This window comes from Rhinolophus sinicus, linkage group LG09 (genome assembly GCF_036562045.2).
Source record: "Rhinolophus sinicus isolate RSC01 linkage group LG09, ASM3656204v1, whole genome shotgun sequence".
In the NCBI taxonomy this organism is placed as follows: Eukaryota; Metazoa; Chordata; class Mammalia; order Chiroptera; family Rhinolophidae; genus Rhinolophus; species Rhinolophus sinicus.
In genome coordinates this window covers 99,593,042-99,613,638 of record NC_133758.1, presented here as the reverse complement: position 1 = coordinate 99,613,638, position 20,597 = coordinate 99,593,042, and the positions used below count along the sequence as shown (strand labels likewise).

The window sequence follows — 20,597 nt, the reverse complement described above, 5'->3', positions numbered from 1 at the left end:
CCCACCTGCATTCTGATTCTCTGCTCTCACCCTGCAGTTCTCTCAACTTCGCAAGGGCCTCTCCACCCCGTCCTTCTCACCACCTCCCATGTGCCTTGTGTGCTGTGAATCTATCTCTTGCTTTGCAGAGACAAGCCCACCTTCGTTTTGCTTTGTTTTTTGTTTTTTTTAGCCATTTTTTTAATTAGTTTCAGGTGCACAAGACAAAGGAATACTTAGACGTTTGTCATTTATATCCCTCACACTGTGTGAACCCCCCTCCCCCCATCCACTATCCCTCTGACGTCGCACACAGCCATTACATTTCCACTGTCTCTATTCCTAATGCTGTACTCCACTTCCTGTAACCATATACATACCTATATATATACATATGTATATATAAAATTATAGTTGGCATTCATTATTGTTCAGCTTCAGCTTCAGGTGTACAGTGCAGTGATCAGGCATCTACATCATCCCTGAGGTGGTCTCCCAAATAGGACAAGTGTGGATCATCCCTTTCCTCCCTCTCTGGCTCTCAGTATCTGGATCCCCTGCTGTCCTTTCCTAGGCAGTCCTCACTGCCTCCTGCTCCTCAGTAGTAAACGGAATCGGAGAGGATTTCCTCATTTCCTCATTTCTAGGCTGTCAAAACACAGGCGTCTTCTGTTCTAGTTCATCTTTTGGACTTCACCTCATCTATCCACACTGTCCTCTTCAAATCAATGAAAGCGTAGTCTGTCTGCCTGTGGCCACCTTCCTACATCTTCATGGTGCTCTCCCCATGCAGACCACCCCACATCCTCCATCACCCCACACCTGTCTTCCTTTCCTCCGTGATGCCTCAGGTCTCCACCTTCATTTTCCATAGCAGAGAAGCAGCAATCTGATGTCCTGGGTCTCCTCCTTCTAAAATCCCTTGGGGGATTCCCCACTTCTGAAATGCATACCTCAGGCCTCTCCTTCTCCGATTACCTCTCTCATCTATCTGCTGTTCCCTTGGTTCAAGTCCATGCTCCTCACTCTGGTCACCACAGAGAACCTGCTCGCTGCCCCGGTACCCACTGTCTCACCTCCTGTGGAGGCTGCCACCCCCAGCCCCAGATCATGCCACTGTGGCATTTCTTCATTACCACCCCCTTCTATGCCTCCAGGTCTATTCTGGGGTCTGATTTCAACCTGCCATGTACTATGGCTTCTCAATCTTTTCTTCTTCTTTTGTTACATCCTCAAGGCACCACCCAAATGCTGATTTCATCTCTACTTTTTCCTTTAAATCTAGTGAAGTGGTTCTCAAACTCTGTATTTTAGAATCATCTGCAGGGAGGATGTTTAAAAGTCCTGATGCCCAGGTTGCACCCCATACCAATTAAATCAGAATGGGGGTGAGAACCAGATATCGCTATATATATATATATGATCATGCTCACTTTTAAGGAGACCTTCAATGTTGAGCATCAACACGAAATACATTGACAGAGCTTAAATATCAGGACAGAGCCTGAGACCATCTCTGTCAACATGACAACTATTCTTTCCAGAAAATTCTTGCCTAGGAAGAAATAGCTGTAATCCAATAAACAACTACCCTATTTGTGTTTGTCTGGGCAAATGGTTTGCTCATCTGGTCAGACGGCTCTCTTCACAGGACAATAGATTGTTTACCAGGGCAAACGGCCCATTTGTCAAAGCCTTTGTCTTACTTATCCGAGAGCTGACCTTCACCTTGCTGTGTCCACCAATACTAAGCCATCATATCATGAAATTTTCTTGGTCCCAATTAGATCGCGCCTTAAGAGACCCACCTGGAACCACTTGAAGCCAGACCTCCAAACTGTAAATATCCTTCCCTTAGCTTTGCTTGATGAAGAGGTCTTTCTGTGGTCTTTTGGGGAGTTGGCTTTTGATAACATAACTTCACTGGCCCTTTATCTGAACCCTCATCTCACTCTTTCAGGCGAGGAGGAAGAGGTTTCTGACCTCTTACCAGTCCCATCCTTTCCTATAAGTAATGATCCCCCAGTCACTCTCTCCTTTGGAACCTTCCTCTCTGTCTAGGAAAACCACTCTGTGTTTTCCATTACCCACATACTCATAATCTGATACTAGATGTGTGGCTTTTCCACACATCAAAGCAATTCTCTGTGACACCACGTAGGTGTCCTGTCATTCAATTCATTTCTGAAACTCTTTACCAGGATTTAGCCCCAGATCCCACAAGTTAGGGGTTTTGGTCACACAAGACTGACCCCACTTCAAGCGACAATTACAAGTCCCAGGTTGTCACCTGTTTTTCTGACCCACTGGCTATAAATCGGAATTCCTGCATCCCCCAACTTGGGGGGGTGGGTCATTCCTTTGCTAGGGTGGATCACAGAATTCAGGGAAACACTTACTTACATTTACCAATTTGTTATGAAGGGCACAATAAAGGATACAGATGAACATCCAGATGAAGAGATACATGGGGCGAGGGGTGTGGGAAGGGTTGTGGCGCTTCCATGCCCTCTCTGGGCACACCACTCTCCCAGTGCCTCCATGTGTTCAAATGGAAGCCCTCCGAATTCAGTACTTTTGGGATTTTTATGGAGGCTTTATGACAGGCATGATCCATCATTAACTCAGTCTCCAGTCCGTCTCCCCATCCTGGAGGAGGGGGGATGAGGTGGAAAGTTCCAGGCTTCTAATCCTGGCTTGGTCTTTCTGGTGACCAGCCCTCATCCTGAAGCTATGGAGCAGCCCAAGCGTCACCTCATTAGAACAAAAGACACTTCAAGGGATTTGGGAATTTCCAAGGGATTTAGGAGCTCTGTGTCAGGACCCAGGCAAAGACCAAATGTTAGAGCAAAAGGTGCTCCTAATATTCTTATCACTCAGGAAGTTATAAGGATTTTAGGAGCTCTGTGCCAGGAACTGGGGATATGAACATAATTTCACACCCTCCCTTCTGACTCTTGCGTTCTCTCATCACCAGGTGTGCTGAGGTTTGCCCAGATTGATTTGATCCTGATATATCTTCTCACTACAGGTTAATAATTCTTTCTAGTCCAAATCCTTGACTATGCAAACTGCCACCATTGTCACTTTGGGCAGCTGCATCTTCCCTGGCTTTCTTTTTTGACTCACCACACAGCTGAACCTTTTCTCACATCTTACTAATGGCCTCTTTATTGACACAACTAATGGTCTTTCATCAGAGTTCCTTCTGATGACAGTTACCTCATCTCCCTTCCTCCCTCCCTGCTTTTCTCTTACTTTCTCTCTCTTCCCTTTTCTGGTTCATCTTCCCCACTCAATGTACCAACTGTGAGTCTCCCCCAATGCTCCAAGCTCACATGCCCTCTGTGAAGGCATTCAGGCTCGTGGCTCCCACTCTCTGAGAACAACTTCTACATCAGTACTTCAAGTGCACGTGAAGTAGCAGATGAGGATGAGCACATCATTTCCAGGGAGTGTCTTAGGAGCAGCTGGATGTGCAAACAGAATATGCATGTGGTTAGGATCAGGGACACGTGCCCCACAGGGGATCTAGAGCCAAGACTTTACCCGTAGCTCTGTCTCATCTTGGAGACCCCATGGCTCCACTCCCGTGACTCTCAATCCATCCCAGCAGCATTGCCTGAGGTCATTGGCCGATTCCCAACCTAACTGGAATGGAGTTTATAAAAGGAAAACAGGAAATGCGCTCTTGAGAGTGAGATCTCAGAGTGGCAAGCCTTTACTCTCATCCGCCTTAATGCTCTAAAGGGAAAGACGAGTGATCTTTCTGCTGTAGTGGGGCCAGGGAGACTATCTTGCTGTGATGCAGTTCTGTCCTGGGAAGTGAATTCGACATGGAAGAGAAAGTCCTCGGAGAGCATGTTCATGCGTGATCCCTGAAATAGCTCTGGAGACATCTGGAACTGCCCTTGGCCAAGTTGTATTTATGTCTTATTAATATCTACCCACTCAGTAATCATTGTCTAACAAATCTGTTTAAAGCAACATTTTAGCAGTCACTGTACTACGTGTTGGTGATACACGTCAGTTTAACTTGTTCCCTGCCTCCAAAGAGCTCACACCCTTGTTCCCACGCAATCACATTTTAAACTAAGAGTGACATAGAGTTAGACAGGTTTTAGGAAAGATGGGGACAAAGAACTGTTATATCTGTAATAGCTTTTAATGTTTCACAGAGTTTTGAATGTTTCACATTCATAACGTCATTTAATATTCATAACAACCCAATAAGGTGAGCAAAAAAAATAATGTTGACTCCATTTTACAGAAGAGGATATCAAGGCAGAAAGAGGCCATGTGCAAAAGCATTTGGCTAAGAGCTGGGACCGGAACCCAGGTGGCCACAGAATTTCCTGCTTTTGTCACTACCTCATGCTGCCTTCCCTACCTCAGTTTCCTTATCTGTATAAGGAAGGTGCTAGGCTGGATGTCTTTCTTCTAGAGTTTCTTCAACTACGACGTTCTTTGACACTATAACAAGGTCCTTCCTCTAGGGACCTCCCAGTCCAGGAGGAACAGATAGACCAAAAAACTAACAGCATCATTCCCTGCCTACCTCATAGGGCTATTGTGACAATAACATTATTTACACTGATCCAGTGACAGCACTTTGTGAGTCAATAAAAGTAGGTACAATGATCTTAGCACTTTGTATGGACAATTTTGTAGGAGGTACTTGTCCAGGTTCTCGTTAGTTCCCCAGTTATCTCCCTCCCCCCAGGAGACTGTGAGGGCAGGGAGCATGCTATTCTTTCCATCACAAAGATTATCGACCTCAATAGATTGTTGGGGAAACCATGAATAAGATGAGGGGGGGTGATTTAGAGAGGGAGGTGGCTGGATCCATGCGTCACAGTCTTTACTCCTCAACACACATTTTCGTGTTTCTCAAAGCACCTAGTTTAGTTAGTTGATGGATGTTCACAGTGGAAATTCAACGACTATGAAATAGGGGGGACGAATTTTGAGTGGGGGTGAGAAAGAGGGTGAAGAGGCAGAAGGAGGAAGAAGAAAGGAAAAAGAAAGGAAGGTGACAGAGCATCCAAATTGGTAAAATACTTCTATCTCCATCGATGGAAGTGCCAGGACTCCATCCTTACATATATTTTTTCTAACGTGCATACCAGGTCTGCCATGGGAGAGGACGTCTGGGAGATGTCATGATGACATCATGTTCCGGGAAATCATGCTGTAGTCACAGCAGCACCAGCAGCAGTGGTGGCAATAGCTTCCCATCACATTCCCCTGGGAGGCTGGAGTCTGGCTTTGTGTTGTTTTAGGCGCACTGGCCCAGGAAGCACTACTGAAGGGAAACACAACACCCCGTGCTCACCCCCCAGCTCCCAGTGCTTTCTTGTGGTCTATAAAAGTAAATGCAGTTTGTACCTCTTAAGAAATGTGGAACAGGAGCTATGTGGAGTGCTGCCAGCGTGACAGTGGAGGTGCGTCAGCAGGCTGGGTGACAGGTGACAGAGGCCAGGGGCCTGGGGAATCACTTACAGTCATGGAGGTTTGTTTCTCTCCCAGCCTTTGTCTTCTGATGGGAATGAGGTAGTGGCAGGCCAAGCCACACAAAAGGGAGCTTGGAGAAAGATGTCTTGGGCAATTTGCACCAAAATTCCTTCTTTAAATAACTCCACAGTAAGTCAATATCCCTGGGGGCATTTGTTTATTGGCTGCCTTATTAGTTTTGCTTTTTTTAAAAGCAGATCTCTTAAAGACACGTCTCTTGGTTTTACATGCACTAGCTCAGGCTTGTCTTATTCTTGTAATACTAAAGTTCTGCCACTGAACAGTTAAAAAGGGACTGGCTTTGCATCTGGGAACAAGAATGGCAGAAGCTCAGTGGGCTCGTATTTGAGCACAAGTGTCAGAGAGAAAGGGTGCCAGCTAGTATGAAAGAGAGGTTTGAGGGACTGTATATGCAAAGTGGGTTCTAGCTGGCAGCCCCAGGGCAATCAGCTAAAGGAAGGGCTGAGAACAGCAACTATTGGAAAGAATTGCAGACTGGGGTTGCCTCTTATCTGAAATATGGCATCTGCATTGATTGTAAATTCTCTCCACATGGAACTGGATGTCCATGCTGGTAAACTGGCCCTTTGGAAAGAAAAGGCGGGGGTGGGGGGGGGTGTAGGGGGAGCTGATTTGTGACATTAGCCAATTTTCATGGTGTAAATACTCTGACTATGGCAGATTTCCAATTATCAAATAGTTGACCTGCTTGCAAAATTCCTGAATATTTAACGCTTAGCTCTCCAGAGCTGAGTACCATGGCTGAGAAAGAAATCTCTACTTCCAGGCCAGCTGTGGGTCCACTGGCCTTCCCCCCGACCCCTCCAGAAAAGATTGGCTGCAGCTGTGCCACTTATTAGACCCGTGATCCTTGGCAAGTGTTTTACTTTCCCCAACACGCAGCTTTCTCTTTTGACAAGTAAGAGTTTAGAGGATGCAGTAGATGCTGTTTGGAATGTCTGCCAGGCCGACACTCTCCTGTCAGAACTGCGTCTTTGTCCCACGTTACGATTAGGAGTCCCGGCACCTGTAGCTTGAGCTGATTAAATTTGGGTAAACACAGGCCCCAGTGGAGTCCATCCATTTGCTGCCCACTGGCCAATCAGATCTCTCCCTGGATTATTTGAACAGCGTAAACTTGAGCTTGGATTTGGGAATGGAGGCGAAGAAAGACAGGGAGAGCTCGACACAGAGGAGGCCCACTCCCTCCTTCCCCCTCAGTCTGCCTGCTCTTGACCTGATTGCTCAACTTTATCTTGGAGTCTGGTAGATATCCCAGCTGCTCCCCATAAACTCTCTTCTGCACTCAGGCCAGTCTGAGTAGGGTTTTCTAAAGGGAGCCATGCTTTCTTTTCTGATTAATTTATTAGTTTGAAGGCCAAAAGATAATTTTTATTGGTTAAAAGGTAGTAAGTTTTAGAAGTGACATGTATTACTTTTACAACTTGAAAGAAATTACACCAAATCTCCCTTATTCCTTTTTAAAATTTTTCGTTTCAGTGGACCAAGACTAACATTTCAAAGATTAGCCTTGAAGAAAATAAGGAGAAAAGCATGAAGAACAAAAATGCTGTCCATAAAGAAGTGGAAAATAAGCAGCAGGTAATTTAAAAATGGCAGGAAATACAGAATGATTAACCCTGATGCTGTGTGGTTTTGCATTGGAGAGGATTTCACAAAAATGGGCCGTGAAATACCAAAATGACGAATAATTTCTGGCACTAGGAAATAGTGCACTGATGATCGGTTTACATAAGTACAGTAAAAAGTGAGACAGGAAACTCTGACTTAACTTCATCCTGACAAAATCTACAGTTTTCACTGTTCTCTTTGGAACAATATGGTTGGATAGGAATTTTCACTACAGTATGATTGGAAACAGGCAGTTTGAATGGGTAGGGCTCACTTCAGTTGCTTGTTTGAAACTAGCGTATTGTTTTTCATGGAAAAGGATACCGTTGGAGAGCAGATTGCCGGTGGGACAATGGAATCCTTCAAGTCCGGGAGGACCGACCTCAACAGTTCTCTCACCAGCCCCTAGAGGGCAGCCTCTTGGCTGGGGTTAGAGATGGGGCATGGCAGAGGACTGGGATTAAGGGTGGGGTGTCCTCTGGTGGAAGGAATGGGGACTCCCTTTGCAGAAGTGTCAAGCAGAGAGGGACTAAGGGTACAGGGAGGTCCTACAGTTGTGTCCAAATATGTGTGTTATTATGGAGATGATGATGATGATGATGATGATGATGATGATGGGGAGGAGACCGAATTTATCTGACAAGGTTATTGTGAGGCGTCAATGAGATAATGCCTGTAAAGCATTTAACACGCTGAACATTTAATACACCTTAGATATTATTTGTAATTAGTCCCTGAGAGAACTTAGTTAAACGATTCTTATTCTTTTTGAAAAAGAAAGGGATGGATCCTAGTTAGAGTGGTGATCAGCTAACACATATAAGAAGTATAAAGAGGACTTAAATGGTTGGAGGAAAGTCCATCCACTTTCTTATGTGAGCTGGTGACTCACATCTCTGAATCTTCACAAAAGATCACACCAATTGAAAATCGTATTAGAAGCATGCTCAAAAAAAAAAAAAAAAAAAAAAAGAAGCATGCTCCATAGGAATTTAGGAATCCTGAAGACAATAAACACAGGGGAAAATATTCCATAATAATTCACACTATAAAAGGGATATTTATTTTTATAACACTTGTTTCCTTCAATCGGACTGCTGTTTGAAGTAGTAGGATTTAAAAACAAACAGAAAACAAATCCCAAACCAGCCCTGTCTAATAACCGCCTCAATATATTTAGGCACGTGTCCTGCTGTTTTGACAGTCCAAATTGCTGAAAATATTCATGAGTGTGGTTTTTGCCTTCGTTGTGATGGGTAAATAACAGATAATACACGGCCCTTCTGGGCTTTAGAAATGCCTTTGACAGGCCTAAAGGATTATAGCTGTTTGGCTCTGACACAGGGTTTCCCAGGGCCCCTGTGGTGTGTGAGGAAAACAATCTTGATTGTGTGGCACTCAGCAAATATGCTGGCTGCCTCCAATGTCATCTGGAGAACTCTACCAAGAAAAGATCCCTGTCCCCCCTAAGCCACACATGTCTATGCCAGGCCTTTGGGGCACTTCCCAGCGTGCTGCTTCTGACTTCCAGCTGGGAGACTTAAGTGGGTTCTGTTGGTGGTTCCCATGTTTCCCGCAAATGATTCTATCTCAGTAATCTTAAAGTCTAAGACTAAGGAAACAAACTTCAAAAGAACATGAATCCTTGCACCAGATGGAGTTTGAAAGCTCTCTAGCTGTTTTTCTGGGCCTGTCTTAGTTTTCAGTACATGCTCAGGCACTGTGTGGGTCCCCCAGGAGTGGGGGCCAAGATGATGGGCTCAGACTAGAGTGAGCCCAAGGCAGTGGCCGAGTCATATAGAGACAAAAGCTCTGGAGTCAGGTGGCCAGGGGTTCTGGGTCTGGCTGGCTCACTGGTTAATGTGACTGCTGCCAAGCAAGGAGCATCCGCAGTTAGGCCCCGACCTAAGTGGTTTTCTGAAGGAGTTTGTGCCTAGAACTCTCCCCAAGGACACCTTATTTGAAATCAATAAGTTCTCTATCAACTCTCAGGATAGACCCTGACAAGATGGTACCTGATAATTTGCTTGGGGTATAGACCTCTTGAGAGTACTCACAGTTTAATAAGAAGCAGCTGGAGACCTAAACAGATCATTAGCCAAAGATATCAACCTTTTACCGTAGAATGTTGGGTGCGATGGCAGCCAATGTGGAAAATATATATGTATATATATATTTTTTCAAGTCAAGTTGTTGTCCTTTTGATCTCAGTTGTGGGGGGCGCTGTTCAGCTTCAAGTTGTTGTTCTTTCAGTCTTAGTTGTGGAGGGCACAGCTCAGCTCCAGGTCCAGTTGCCGTTGCTAGTTGCAGGCGGCACAGCCCACCATCCCTTGCGGGACTCAAGGAGTTGAACTGGCAACCTTGTGGTTGAGAGCCCACTGGCCCATGTGGGAATCGAACCAGCAGCCTTTGGAGTTAGGAGCATGGAGCTCTAACCGCCTGAGCCACCGGGCCGGCCCCTAGAAAATATTTTTGAATACACAGTACTGCCTGGTACTCTTAAGTGACTGCCATTACACTTGTCTCATTGGAATGAATTTTCTCTTCTATAACAGGGGGATAGCAACGTTTGACATTTGCTGCTCGGAAGAATATATAATGACAGAAAGGGATAATAGATGTGAACTTTTAGAAGTGTTGACACCAGAGCATTTTATTGTGATTTTTAATAGGCAGCAATGTGGTGTTAAGGAAAAAGCCTAAGTTTTGGAATCAGGCAGATCTGAGTTCTGTCTGCTCTGTAGTAGTTGTCTACCAAATTATTGAGCCTCCGTGAGCTTCTGGGTGTTTTTACCTATCAAATAAGGATGATGGCCCCACGTGCCAAGTTCATTGTGAGAATGAGACACTGTTGTGTACCCTTCTTGGTGGAGAGCATCTGGTTGACACCAAGAAATGCTGGCTGATCCCATACAAATGCGAGATTTTATTATCTACAAAGGGCAGTTATGGCAGGGAATCTAGTCTATTTTCAGGTTGATGGAAGGCTGAAGGACCTTTGAAGATTCGGGGGAGCTCTTGGGGTACCCCACAGAGTCCAGTCTGGACTGAACTGGAGAACCGTGAGCTCCTCGTCACACCCAGAGGCTGTGGGTCTCGGCCACCCCCTAGGCACCTCTGGCTATCACTCTCCAGCTACCTGGTTTTTCAGGCATCCTTTAAAACGCCAGCTTTGAGTAGGTGGAGCCCAGTCTGTCTTATTTCCTAATGTATCCCCAGCCCTGAGACAGAGGAGGGGATCTACCGACATTCATTAAATAGATGAATGACCAAGGTCAGCCATCGGGATTTGCATGGGCTCCTCCATGATCTAGTTTGCACCTGAGCTCCAGGACGTTAGGGTTGGGAGAAGGGTTATGGTCACATACTGAGGACACCTAATACCCAGAAGGAAGTATGGAAAACATTAGCTTAAATGGTAAGAGGGCAGGTACATGTCAGTACTTATTTACACTTTGGGAAGAAGGTCCAGGGATTATTCATTCAGCCAACAAATATTTGTTAAGGACCTACTATATGCCAGACATTATTCTAGGCACTGGTGATATATGAGTAAACAAAGCGGATAAAATTCTTGTCCTCATGGAGTTCCATTGAAGTGCGGAAAATAGAACAGTAAACAAAGAGCTCCGTCGCAAGTGTGGGTGATGGAGAAAACTAAAGCAGTGTTAGGGAAGGAGAAAGGGAGGGGGAGCTATATTAGCTAGGGTGGTCAGAGAAGGGCCTCCCTGATGGGAAGCCATGTGGACAGAGACATGATGAAGGGATCCTAACACTATCTCAGGGAGAAACATTGTAGGCTGAGGGAGGAGTGAGGATAAAGAACCTGAGGAGGGGTACGATTGGCACGTTCAAGAAACAGCAAGAGGGCTTGTCTGGCGGAAGAGTGTGCAAAGGGGAGAGCAGTAGGAAATGAGGTCAGCAAGGAAGCAGGAGACAGATCCCGCTTGTGTTTACTCTAAGTGTGACGAGGAGTTTGAGCAGAGTGATTTCTGTTTCTAAAGGAGGACTCGGGCCGCCTGTGTGGAGAAGCAACACTGGAGGCAAAGACAGAAGCAGGGAGATCACTTCAGCAGCTACTGTGGACACTCTGGTGAGAGGTGATTGTAGCTCATCCCCTCGTAAGGATGGGAGGGACAGAAGAAATAATAAGTAATGAATTCTGGGGTATAATTTAGACGTGGAGCCAACAGGATGTGCCAATGAATTGCATGCAACATTTGAGAAAAAGAAAGATTAAGGCTGACTCCAAAACTTTTTACCTAATTAAGTAGAAGTTTTTTCTAAGATGGGACATACAAGGGAGGAGCAGGTTTTGTGAGGGGAAATAAAAGATTTGGTCTGGGATACTATCATAGTCACCTATTGCTCTGTAACAAACCATCCCAAGATTTGGTGACTTCAAACTGCAATTTATTATTATCTCCATGTTACTATAGGCTGACTGGGCTTAGCTGGGTGATTCCTGGCTGTTTTTCTCTGGTGGTTGCAGTGAGATACCTGGGGCTTACTGAGATGGCTGGCAGTTGATGCTGGCTATTCACCAGGAGCTCAACTGAAGCTCTTAATGGCAGTGCCAACCCATGTTACTTGGCCTTTATACAATGGGGCAGTTGGGTTCCAAGAGGGAGTATTGCAAGCAGTTGCCTTCCAAGAGAGCCAGGTAGAACTTCCAAGAATTCTTATGACCTAGCTCTGTAAGCACCCAAATGTTACTTCTGCTGTATTTGACTGGTCAGACAAGCCATTAAGGCCAGCCTGTGTCCATGGGAAGGGGAGTAGGACTTCACCTCTGGATGCAAGGAGTAGCATGCATGTCCAGGGAGGGAAAGGGCTGTTGGCAGCCATCTTTGGACACCATGTATCACTGATGCCCTAAGTCTGAGATGTGTATTGATAGTCAAGTCTGGAACTCAGGGAGAGATTGGGTCTATGGACACTGGGCAGAAAATTTCTCTTCAGAGATCTTTGTTTAGATTGTTAGACCGGATATTCTTCAATTAGAGGGAAATGCCCTCCTGCCTTGTTTTTGTTAAAGTGACCTAGTTGGAACTATGTTATGCTGTTGGATATGTCTGTGGTAGCTAATAAGTGAGCTGCATTCTTTTTTAATCATCATTAATATTCACTAATTACTTAACACGATGCCTGATACTCTAGGCACTTAATCAGTGTTCATTATTATTATGAACTATTACTTTTTTAAAAAATGTTTCCTTATCCACACTCTGGATGCAAGGAGTAGCATGCACAGATGTTCCATGTTGTATCTCTGTAGCATACATTGGTCTGGCTATATCCACAACTGGGTTGATTATTTCTGATGCTTAAAACAGTTCAAAACATTCTTACATCTGAGCCCATTATTAATGTGTGTACCATTCTTCAACTGGAGTCTTCTGACATATTTCCTGAGTCCTGCAAATCTATAGGAATTAAGCACTTTTGGATTTTCATATTTATAATCATCTTAAAGAAATATGAGCACATTCTAGAACTCCCAGGCTACCTCCTTCTTTAATTGAAGTAATCCATGCCGTTTCATGGGAGCACTTGCATTGAATGTATTGTCATGTTAGTACCAAGCAAGGCCAAATTACATGACAGCATACACTGCAGGCTTTTGCAGTCATTCTGTAGAGAAAGGGAGTAGGGGAATGGAATGGCCCATATCACTGGCATGTGAAACTGTAAAGACCCCAGAGCTGCCCATCAGTACATATTTACAAAGTCAGCGGCTATGTTGTGGGCTCTTGTCTTTCTATACACAAATTAGCAGTGGTGAGAGAGCAGCAACCGCAGTAGTGAAAAACAGAGAATATTTTTGGTTAAACAGTATTTTTTAATTTCGGTATTATATTTTGGAGTGTGCTAATTGGCCTTTCAAGGTAATGGATCCATTGTTTAAAGAGAGCTTATTTTTAAAAAAGATAAGCAATAATGGTTTAAATGATGGTCTAAGTTTGCAACAAGGGAAATGAAACAGCAGTGCATATTCTACTAGTGAAGCAAACGCTGGCAATTTAGTGGCAGCGAATAACATCATCCATTACTCTAAATGAATGGGGGTAATTTGCATTTTTTTTGTTTTGTAGCCGAGTTTGTATTTAATTTATAAACTTGATTTAGTTGTAGATTTGCATAAGAGCTATGAGCATAAGGCATTTACCCTTCATTCATCTTAAAGAAACATTATAATTAAAATGATTTAAATCAATGTCGACAATTTACAGTATTTTTCTTTTAAATAGTTGCTTCATTACCATGTGTAAGGCACCTGACTTAGTGAGTAAGCTCCTATAAATCTAAGAAACAATCTCATCATAGTCTAAGAAAAAGGTAAAGAAAAAAAGCACTATAGGGGCCATTTTTTTCCTCCTAGAGATGATTATAGTCTTGTAAAATTCTGAGTCCAGTTATTTTGTTGTTGTTTATTTTTAAAAGATTTTTTGTTTGCTTGTGTTGCCTTTGTGGAACATAGGAGAAATTTAAACATGCATCTCTAGACATGTTTTATGGTTTTCTAGAGATATTTGCTCTTGGTGCTCCAATTATACCTATCTACTTTCAGTTCCAAGAACATATCAAGCTCAGCACCTTTGTAATTGCTGTGTCCTCTGTCTGGTCTACATAGAGCATCTTGCTTTGGCTTTTTGCATGGCTCCCCCCCTTTTTTTAAATGGCTCGTCCTTTTTAATGTTTTGGTTTCTGCTTAAATGTTTCTTCCTCAGAATGCCTTTTCATGGTCACCTCTGTCTAAAGGAGGTTCCTCTTCTTTTCCCTCATCACTGTCTTTATTTCTCTCATAGTACTTCCAAGATCGCTCATGATTTAAAATGTTTATTTTACTTGTCCACTGCCTGGCCTCCCCCATTAGATTATAAATTATAAGAGGTGAGCTGCATTGTCTGTCTTTTTGTTCATTGTAGATTCTAGCACATTATATGGCACACAATAGGGATCCAATAAGCATTGACTAAATTTGGAAATATGGTCATTGGTGCTTTTATGACTTAGAATTCCTGGAAACCTTCTCATCTAGGGAGTCACTGTGAACTTCCTGAGAACTTATTCAAGGTGAAAACCATTCAATGAGTGAATTAAAGAAACCAGTAGAAGGTCTAGGTATATTGGTTGAGCTGAGCGGTACATGGCAACCAAAAATAGAGAGCAGTTTCTCAATACAGGGTAGCTTTGCTGTTTTGAGTTACAAATACTTAATTGTTCTCCCAATTCCCATGGGTTGCCTTTCCCCCTGGTTTGATGAGGAGAAAAGAAGGAAATAATGATCTTTTAGGGCTCTGATCTATCAGACCACAGCCAGGATGAGTGCAAAGTCAGGAGGAGAACTATGCAAATTGATACTCAATTAATGGGGTCAGTGATCAAAATAATGACTAGTTTTTAAACCTTGGGCTTTTAACCCATTCATCTCAAAACTTCGTTGAATTATATATCAGATAATTACCATTTTTCATTAACTCTACTATGTACATTCCCCCGCCATTTAACATCTCTGAAATTGAGATGCATCTTAACAATTTATTTGCTGTCTTCATTTACTTGGCCTTTTTCTTTTCAAATGATACATAAAACAATGTGCATCTTATGACTAGTGGCATTTGGGAGTTAATAAAATAAGATAACCCTCTTTTATTTCTTTGGCTAATACTAATTTGTTAAGTGAAGGAATGCAGAAGCACTTTGCTAGGAGCAGGCCACTGTAGGATCATTTCAGCAAAAAATGGCTACCAAGAAATGGCTACCAAGAAATGGCTACCAAGAAATGGCTACCAAGAAATGGCTACCAAAAAATGGCTACCTGCGCAGCCATGATACTCTTCCAGCCAAGGGGTGGAGTCTGTTTTCCCTCTGCTTAAATCTAGGTTGAACCTGTGATTTACTTTGATCAACAGAATGTTGATCAAGTAACACTGTGTGACTTCTGTGCTATACGAGGACTTACAGTTTCTTTGGAGAGCCAGTTGCCTCAATGTAAATATGACTACTGAATGATGAGAAACCACATGGAGAGACAGCGGGCACTGGGAGGAGAAAAGAGGTACCCCAGTCATCAGCCACTGATGCCCTAAGCACATGAATGAAGCCATCTTGCGTCTTTCAGCCCCAGTAGATCTGCCTCAGACAACACCATGTGGGCCAGAGGTGAGCCATCCTCACTGAGCCTGGTCAGATTTCCTGACCCACAGTTTCATGAACAAGAAAGTGGTTTCTGTTTGAAGCCCCTAAATATTAGCGTGCTTTGTTACATGATGATATATAAGTGAGACAGCAACAGAGTTAGAATTTAAGTCCTACAAACTATTTTCTCATTTTCCCAACATTTGGAACAAATGCTCCTCCTCAAGTAAAGAAATGTCCTTCAAGAGTATGAGATTTAGAAAAATTGCCCATGTTTTTCCCAGTTCAGATTTCCTGGCATGGATAACAAAACAATCCATGAAGTACTAGGAGAAGTCACAGTTCAAAAACAAATCCTGCTGGCATCATTTCCTCAAATCACATTCCCACTCACAACTGTTTCTACTCGATGCCGCGGTGTCTCATTGAGTATCTGGGACTCCTAAAAGATGTTTTCCTGCATCAACCTAGTAGGTTATCACCAGGGAATCACCTCTAAAAATGTCTAATGCATCTAAATGAGAAATGATTTCCTTGCCATCGCAATTCCATAAGAAAACAAACTTTGAATGACAACTGCTGTTTGAGACCATGATCAGTCAGAGAGAGTGATTGGATCTGACAGACCTCAGAACTACTAGGACACAAGGGGTGTCCCCTGAAGAGACAATCAGGGAGAATAGCAGACGCATATCTCCTGAGAATTGCCATTCAGAACAACCGACCCTGCTGACTAAGCAGGATATCCTCAGTGTGTGCAGCAGTTTCTCAATAGGAAGTATGAAAATTTGGAACATTGCAAAAGGGAGGGCAAGAACTCTGAAAGATTAATATCCGGTGAGGTGTGAGAGGAAAACTTAAGCTACTTACTTTGCGGTAACAGCCGAGGAATGGAAAGTTATTTTGATAGCCAAGTGCGGAAAGTTAACATTTTAATTGAATAAAGCCATTAGGTCATAAAGCCAGGAATGTGTATGAATTCATTACTTTGGTTTTCCTAAGTTTATTTGCTCTTTCAGAAAAAACTTTCCTCTATTGCTCCATGAAATATGAGAGTATGCATATTTACACTTTAAAATAAACCACATTATCTGTTATGGTCCTATTATTCCAATTCCACAGCTTAATCCATGTATGAAATCTAATAATTATAGTGCTTTAACAGTTTTTTAAAAGTAAACACAGTACGTTTTCCTTTTGTGTCTGCCTAATCTTCTTATTGGGACACTAAAATTGAGAATGAAATATCTCCTGCAGTCTTTGACTGGAACATGAGACCTTCTCTGGAGTCTAGCTCGGGTTCTAAGACTTTCCGTATGGAATCTGGACAACAATCTACGGATGTGCACAAATCAATACCATTTTTAGTACAATTTTGTGACGAGTCATACTTAACTTTGGATTGCTACATAACATCCTGGAGAGACGTTAACCCAAAAAAGAAAACCATGAAATAGAATCATTACCAAGAAAAAGCCAACCACAAAGGAAAGGAGAGTGTGGTGTTGGAGAACTTCGGCCTGACAGATAGGACCATGAATTCAATAATTTGCATTGAGACAGGAAGAAAAGTCTTCTTGCCGTAGGGGTACAAAAAACGCATTGTCATTTTGTCGTTGTTGCAAAGACACAATGATTGTCGCTCAGTTGGGAACACCTTCCTGAGACCCCTAGCCTTTTCTTTAGACTCTGTCAGCCAACCTGGGGTAACATGCCAAATCACATCGGCTGTGCATTAAATATCCTCTTTGAAGCTAGAAGAACCACTATTGTTTTTTCTTCAAATAAATTGAGAACTAACACCTTACTCTTTCTTCCAGCAAAGGGAGTAGGGGAATTCACAGCAAATTAGAGACCCAAAGTTGAGTTTCCTGGGGCGTTACCTTTCTCTCTTGACAGGAATAACTTCAAGTAGCTTTGGGGGTGGGAGTGCAAGAGGTTCTCGTGACTTCTCCCCAGTCCCCAATACTTCCCCTCACATCACCTGAGTGTTTTCACTTCTCTTTGTGATACTCTACTGAAGGACCACCAATTCAACCTTTCTAAAGATGCAAATGGCCCTGGCAAAGGAGGTAGGATGGTAGAAGCCCTGATTTCACCTTACGGCGATGCATGGAGAAGAGGGCAAAGGCAGGGCTCCGTTAGTGTGTGTTGAAAGCCTGAAGGCTGGATGTATATAGAACCTCGATCTTGTTGGGACTCCTAGGTGAGGAGCCAGAGTTTGGATAGTGAGGCTGAGGAGAAGGGCAGCTGAGGTAGGAGATGACATTGGGGAAATCATGGATGTGAATGACAGGACAGAGCAGTGGGGAACGCTGGGCATTTGGGGAGAGGGACCTTCCGAGGTGGCTAAGGGCATAAAACGTTGGTGGAAGGGGGCCTTTCAAGATACGTGTGGGGTAGGGTCAGCCCGATTTTCAGGAAGAGGCTGAGAGCCTGTGCCTCTTCTTCCTCCTTCCTGTTCTCAGGGTCTAAGGACTCTTGGTCTCAAGACTTAACTTCATGGTGGGCTTCTTTAGCCTTTAAACTCAGTCACCTGTTAACGGTCCTCGCAGGATATCCTACCAGCCACTGGCTTAGAGAAACAACTTGCAGGGCTGCTTTCAAGGTGAGACCATCAGTACCTCAGCGAAGATTCGAGAGGGTCAGTCTCTTGTGGCTGCACTCAGAATCTTGTTAGGGTCAGACTCCCTTGGTCAGCACAGAGAGCCACAATTTCTTAGTCAGGGTTGGGCTTGAGAGAGTTGGGCAATGAACCCAGTTTCCTTTATCTTCCTTTGCATTGTCAGTGGCCATCATGATTCATGTTACAGAGTTCCTCGAAAGACCAAGAAAAAAAGACAAGACAGCAGAACAAAATTCACAAAATACTTCTATTGCCTATGGTGTATGGATACATAGATTAATATTATTTAAATGCATAATTAAGAGCATTTGGGTCTTCAGAGCTGAAAGCATAAAAAAACAACGTCTAGTAATTAAATATAGGTCTTGAGTAATTATAATCATTTCTAATGTATTTTTTAAACGAACTTTCTTACTGCAAACAAGCTAAAAGGCAGTGACTTTTCGCACAAGCTGACTTCTCAAATGTGGAAGTGAAAAGAGTTAAGACTTTATAGGCATGTACGCACATATGACAGACAAATTTAAAAAAAAATTATCCCAAAAAACTTTAATTTAAAAAATGAATATTTTGGATTAAAATCCTGAGGTTTGAATCTGCATGTAACAGTATAGTTGGAAAAGGAGGTCCAAACAGGATGTCACAAGATAGTAAAAAGCACTAGTCCAGTGGTTCTCCAGGTGAGGCGGGAGGGCCCCTGCGGAGCCGTGACTTCTTTTCAGGAGAACTACAAAGTCCTGCCTTTTCCAGCTAAGCATCTTTATATACTCCAGCTAAAACAGCATAATTAACAGACTGAATGCAGAAGTAGTTAGATTATAGTATCTTCTTCAAGGCCAGACATTAAATGCACTCCCAGAAATATAATACAATGACAGTCTTCTTACCACATTTTTGGGCGGAGGAGATATAGTTAATTCTCACGAAAAATATGTTAGTTATGTTAATATATAAAGGGTGAGTTTTATCATATTGAATGAACACGTTACAAAAATTTATTGGTGTTAATTTCGAACATGGTAAATATTAATAGATGTAAACCACAAAACCACATAAGCAGAAGCTCTTTAAGGTCCTCAGTAATTTTCAACACCAGAAAAGAGTCCTGATACTAAGAGATTTGAGAATTGCTGCACGAATCCTGTCTCATTTTCTTCAAGTTAATTCTCTAAACTCTGTAACCGTCTAAAGAGTGGCTTAAGCTAGTGACCACTTCACCCCCTTCCCAATTTCCCTCCAATGGTATGCTCATGCACAAGGGTAATATAAAAATGTTTAGCAACTGGTACAGTGTGGAAGTTCACCAATCAAAGTGTTCGCACAACCAATAAGGATTGTGACGGAAAGTGACAGTTTCAGCCCCATGGTTTCTGAGGTTCTGGGCCCTTCCACTTGTAACTTTCTTCTGCTTCTGGGAACGTGAGCCTTCCCTCTCCCTTCCAGAAGACTGTGCTGCTCGCAGGTGAATCCTAAGGCTTACCACAGCACCACTGTACATTGTCAGGGCTCTGGTGGAAGTACCTGTATCTGAGGCTATGTTTACCTGTCCTGAAAGCAAACACTTGGTCTCACCTAGCAGTGTCCCACCAACCAATTTGGAGCAACTCTAGATAGGGCTTCCCTACAATAACAACAAGGGAACAGGTCGCCACTTTCATCGCCATCCTCATTTACCCTGAAAGATGGCGCATCAGGTGGTCTAATATTGTGCAGTGTCTTAAACACGTGAATCAGATTTGTTTAGGCTTCAGGAGTGGGTGAAATGCCCCAGGTCTTAGCTTAACCAAACCGCTTAAACCACTCTAGTTAAAACCTAGTTAGCATGTTGCATCGAGTGCAGCAGAGTGAGCGTCTCACCAGAAATGCATGGAATGTCCTTAGATGTCTTTTTTGGTGGGATGAGATTACGAGAATTAGGAAAACCAGATGCAGGGGATTTCCGAAGGTCTGAGGCTAAGCTGCTGACTGCCAATTCTGCACATTTAGAAGGAGGTCTCCTGGAACATGTACTTCCCCTCTGACTTGCTGTTATGGGTTGATTTGTGTTCCCCTTCCCCCTCAAACTCATATGTTGATGTCTTAACCCCAGGACCTCAGAACGTGACCTTGTTTGAAGACAGGGTCTTTTAAGAGGTAATTGAGTTAAAGTGAGGTCACCCTAGATATGACTGGTGTCCTTATAAAAAGGAAAAGTTTGGACACAGAGGGAACACGATGTGAAGATACAGGGAAAACACCTTGTGAATATAAAGACAGACGTGTATAAGCCAAGGAGAAAGCCCTGGAACAGATCCTTCCTTCACTGCCCTCAGAAGGAATCGGCCTTAATTTTGGACTCCTCACCTCCGGATTGTGAGAAAATACATTTCTGTTGCTTAAGTCACTCAGGTTGTGATACTTCGTTTTCGCAGCCCCGGCAAACTCACCTTTGGGTTTCCAAATCACAGCCCCATTTTCTGTCAGGGGAGAGAGCTTTCAGAGGAAGAATTTAAAGGAGTTCTTTATTTGAATAAGTGAGGTATGAAAGACTAATGAGCCTTTCCCTCTCATAAGGCCATACCCGCAGCCACGCATGGCTTATGTGACTGACCTCTTCCTCCACCTTCAAACTGGAAGGGGCTTTAACAATAGATGAATGGGGATGTCTGGTCCCCTCAGTGGTGGGAACCAGGGAGTGTGGCCTCACATATATGGAAGCCCTGTG

General features: G+C 43.4%; 1 protein-coding gene across 4 annotated transcripts in view; it reads left to right on the top strand.

The window, feature by feature from the left end:
* Positions 1–20,597, top strand: part of RAPGEF5 (Rap guanine nucleotide exchange factor 5) — a 430,438-nt gene that overhangs the window by 79,963 nt on the left and 329,878 nt on the right. For 2 of the 4 annotated variants that reach the window (XM_074340846.1, XM_074340843.1), the window contains exon 2: positions 6,994–7,095. The exons of 1 other annotated variant lie outside the window; for it this stretch is intronic. Coding sequence is in view for 2 of the 3 variants with exons in the window: in XM_074340843.1 (XP_074196944.1) it covers positions 7,061–7,095 (35 nt within the window). In the remaining variant the exon portion in view is untranslated. Of the gene's footprint in view, positions 1–6,993; positions 7,096–11,129; positions 11,219–20,597 lie in introns of all 4 variants that reach the window. One more of the 4 variants, XM_074340842.1, reaches the window with a different exon arrangement.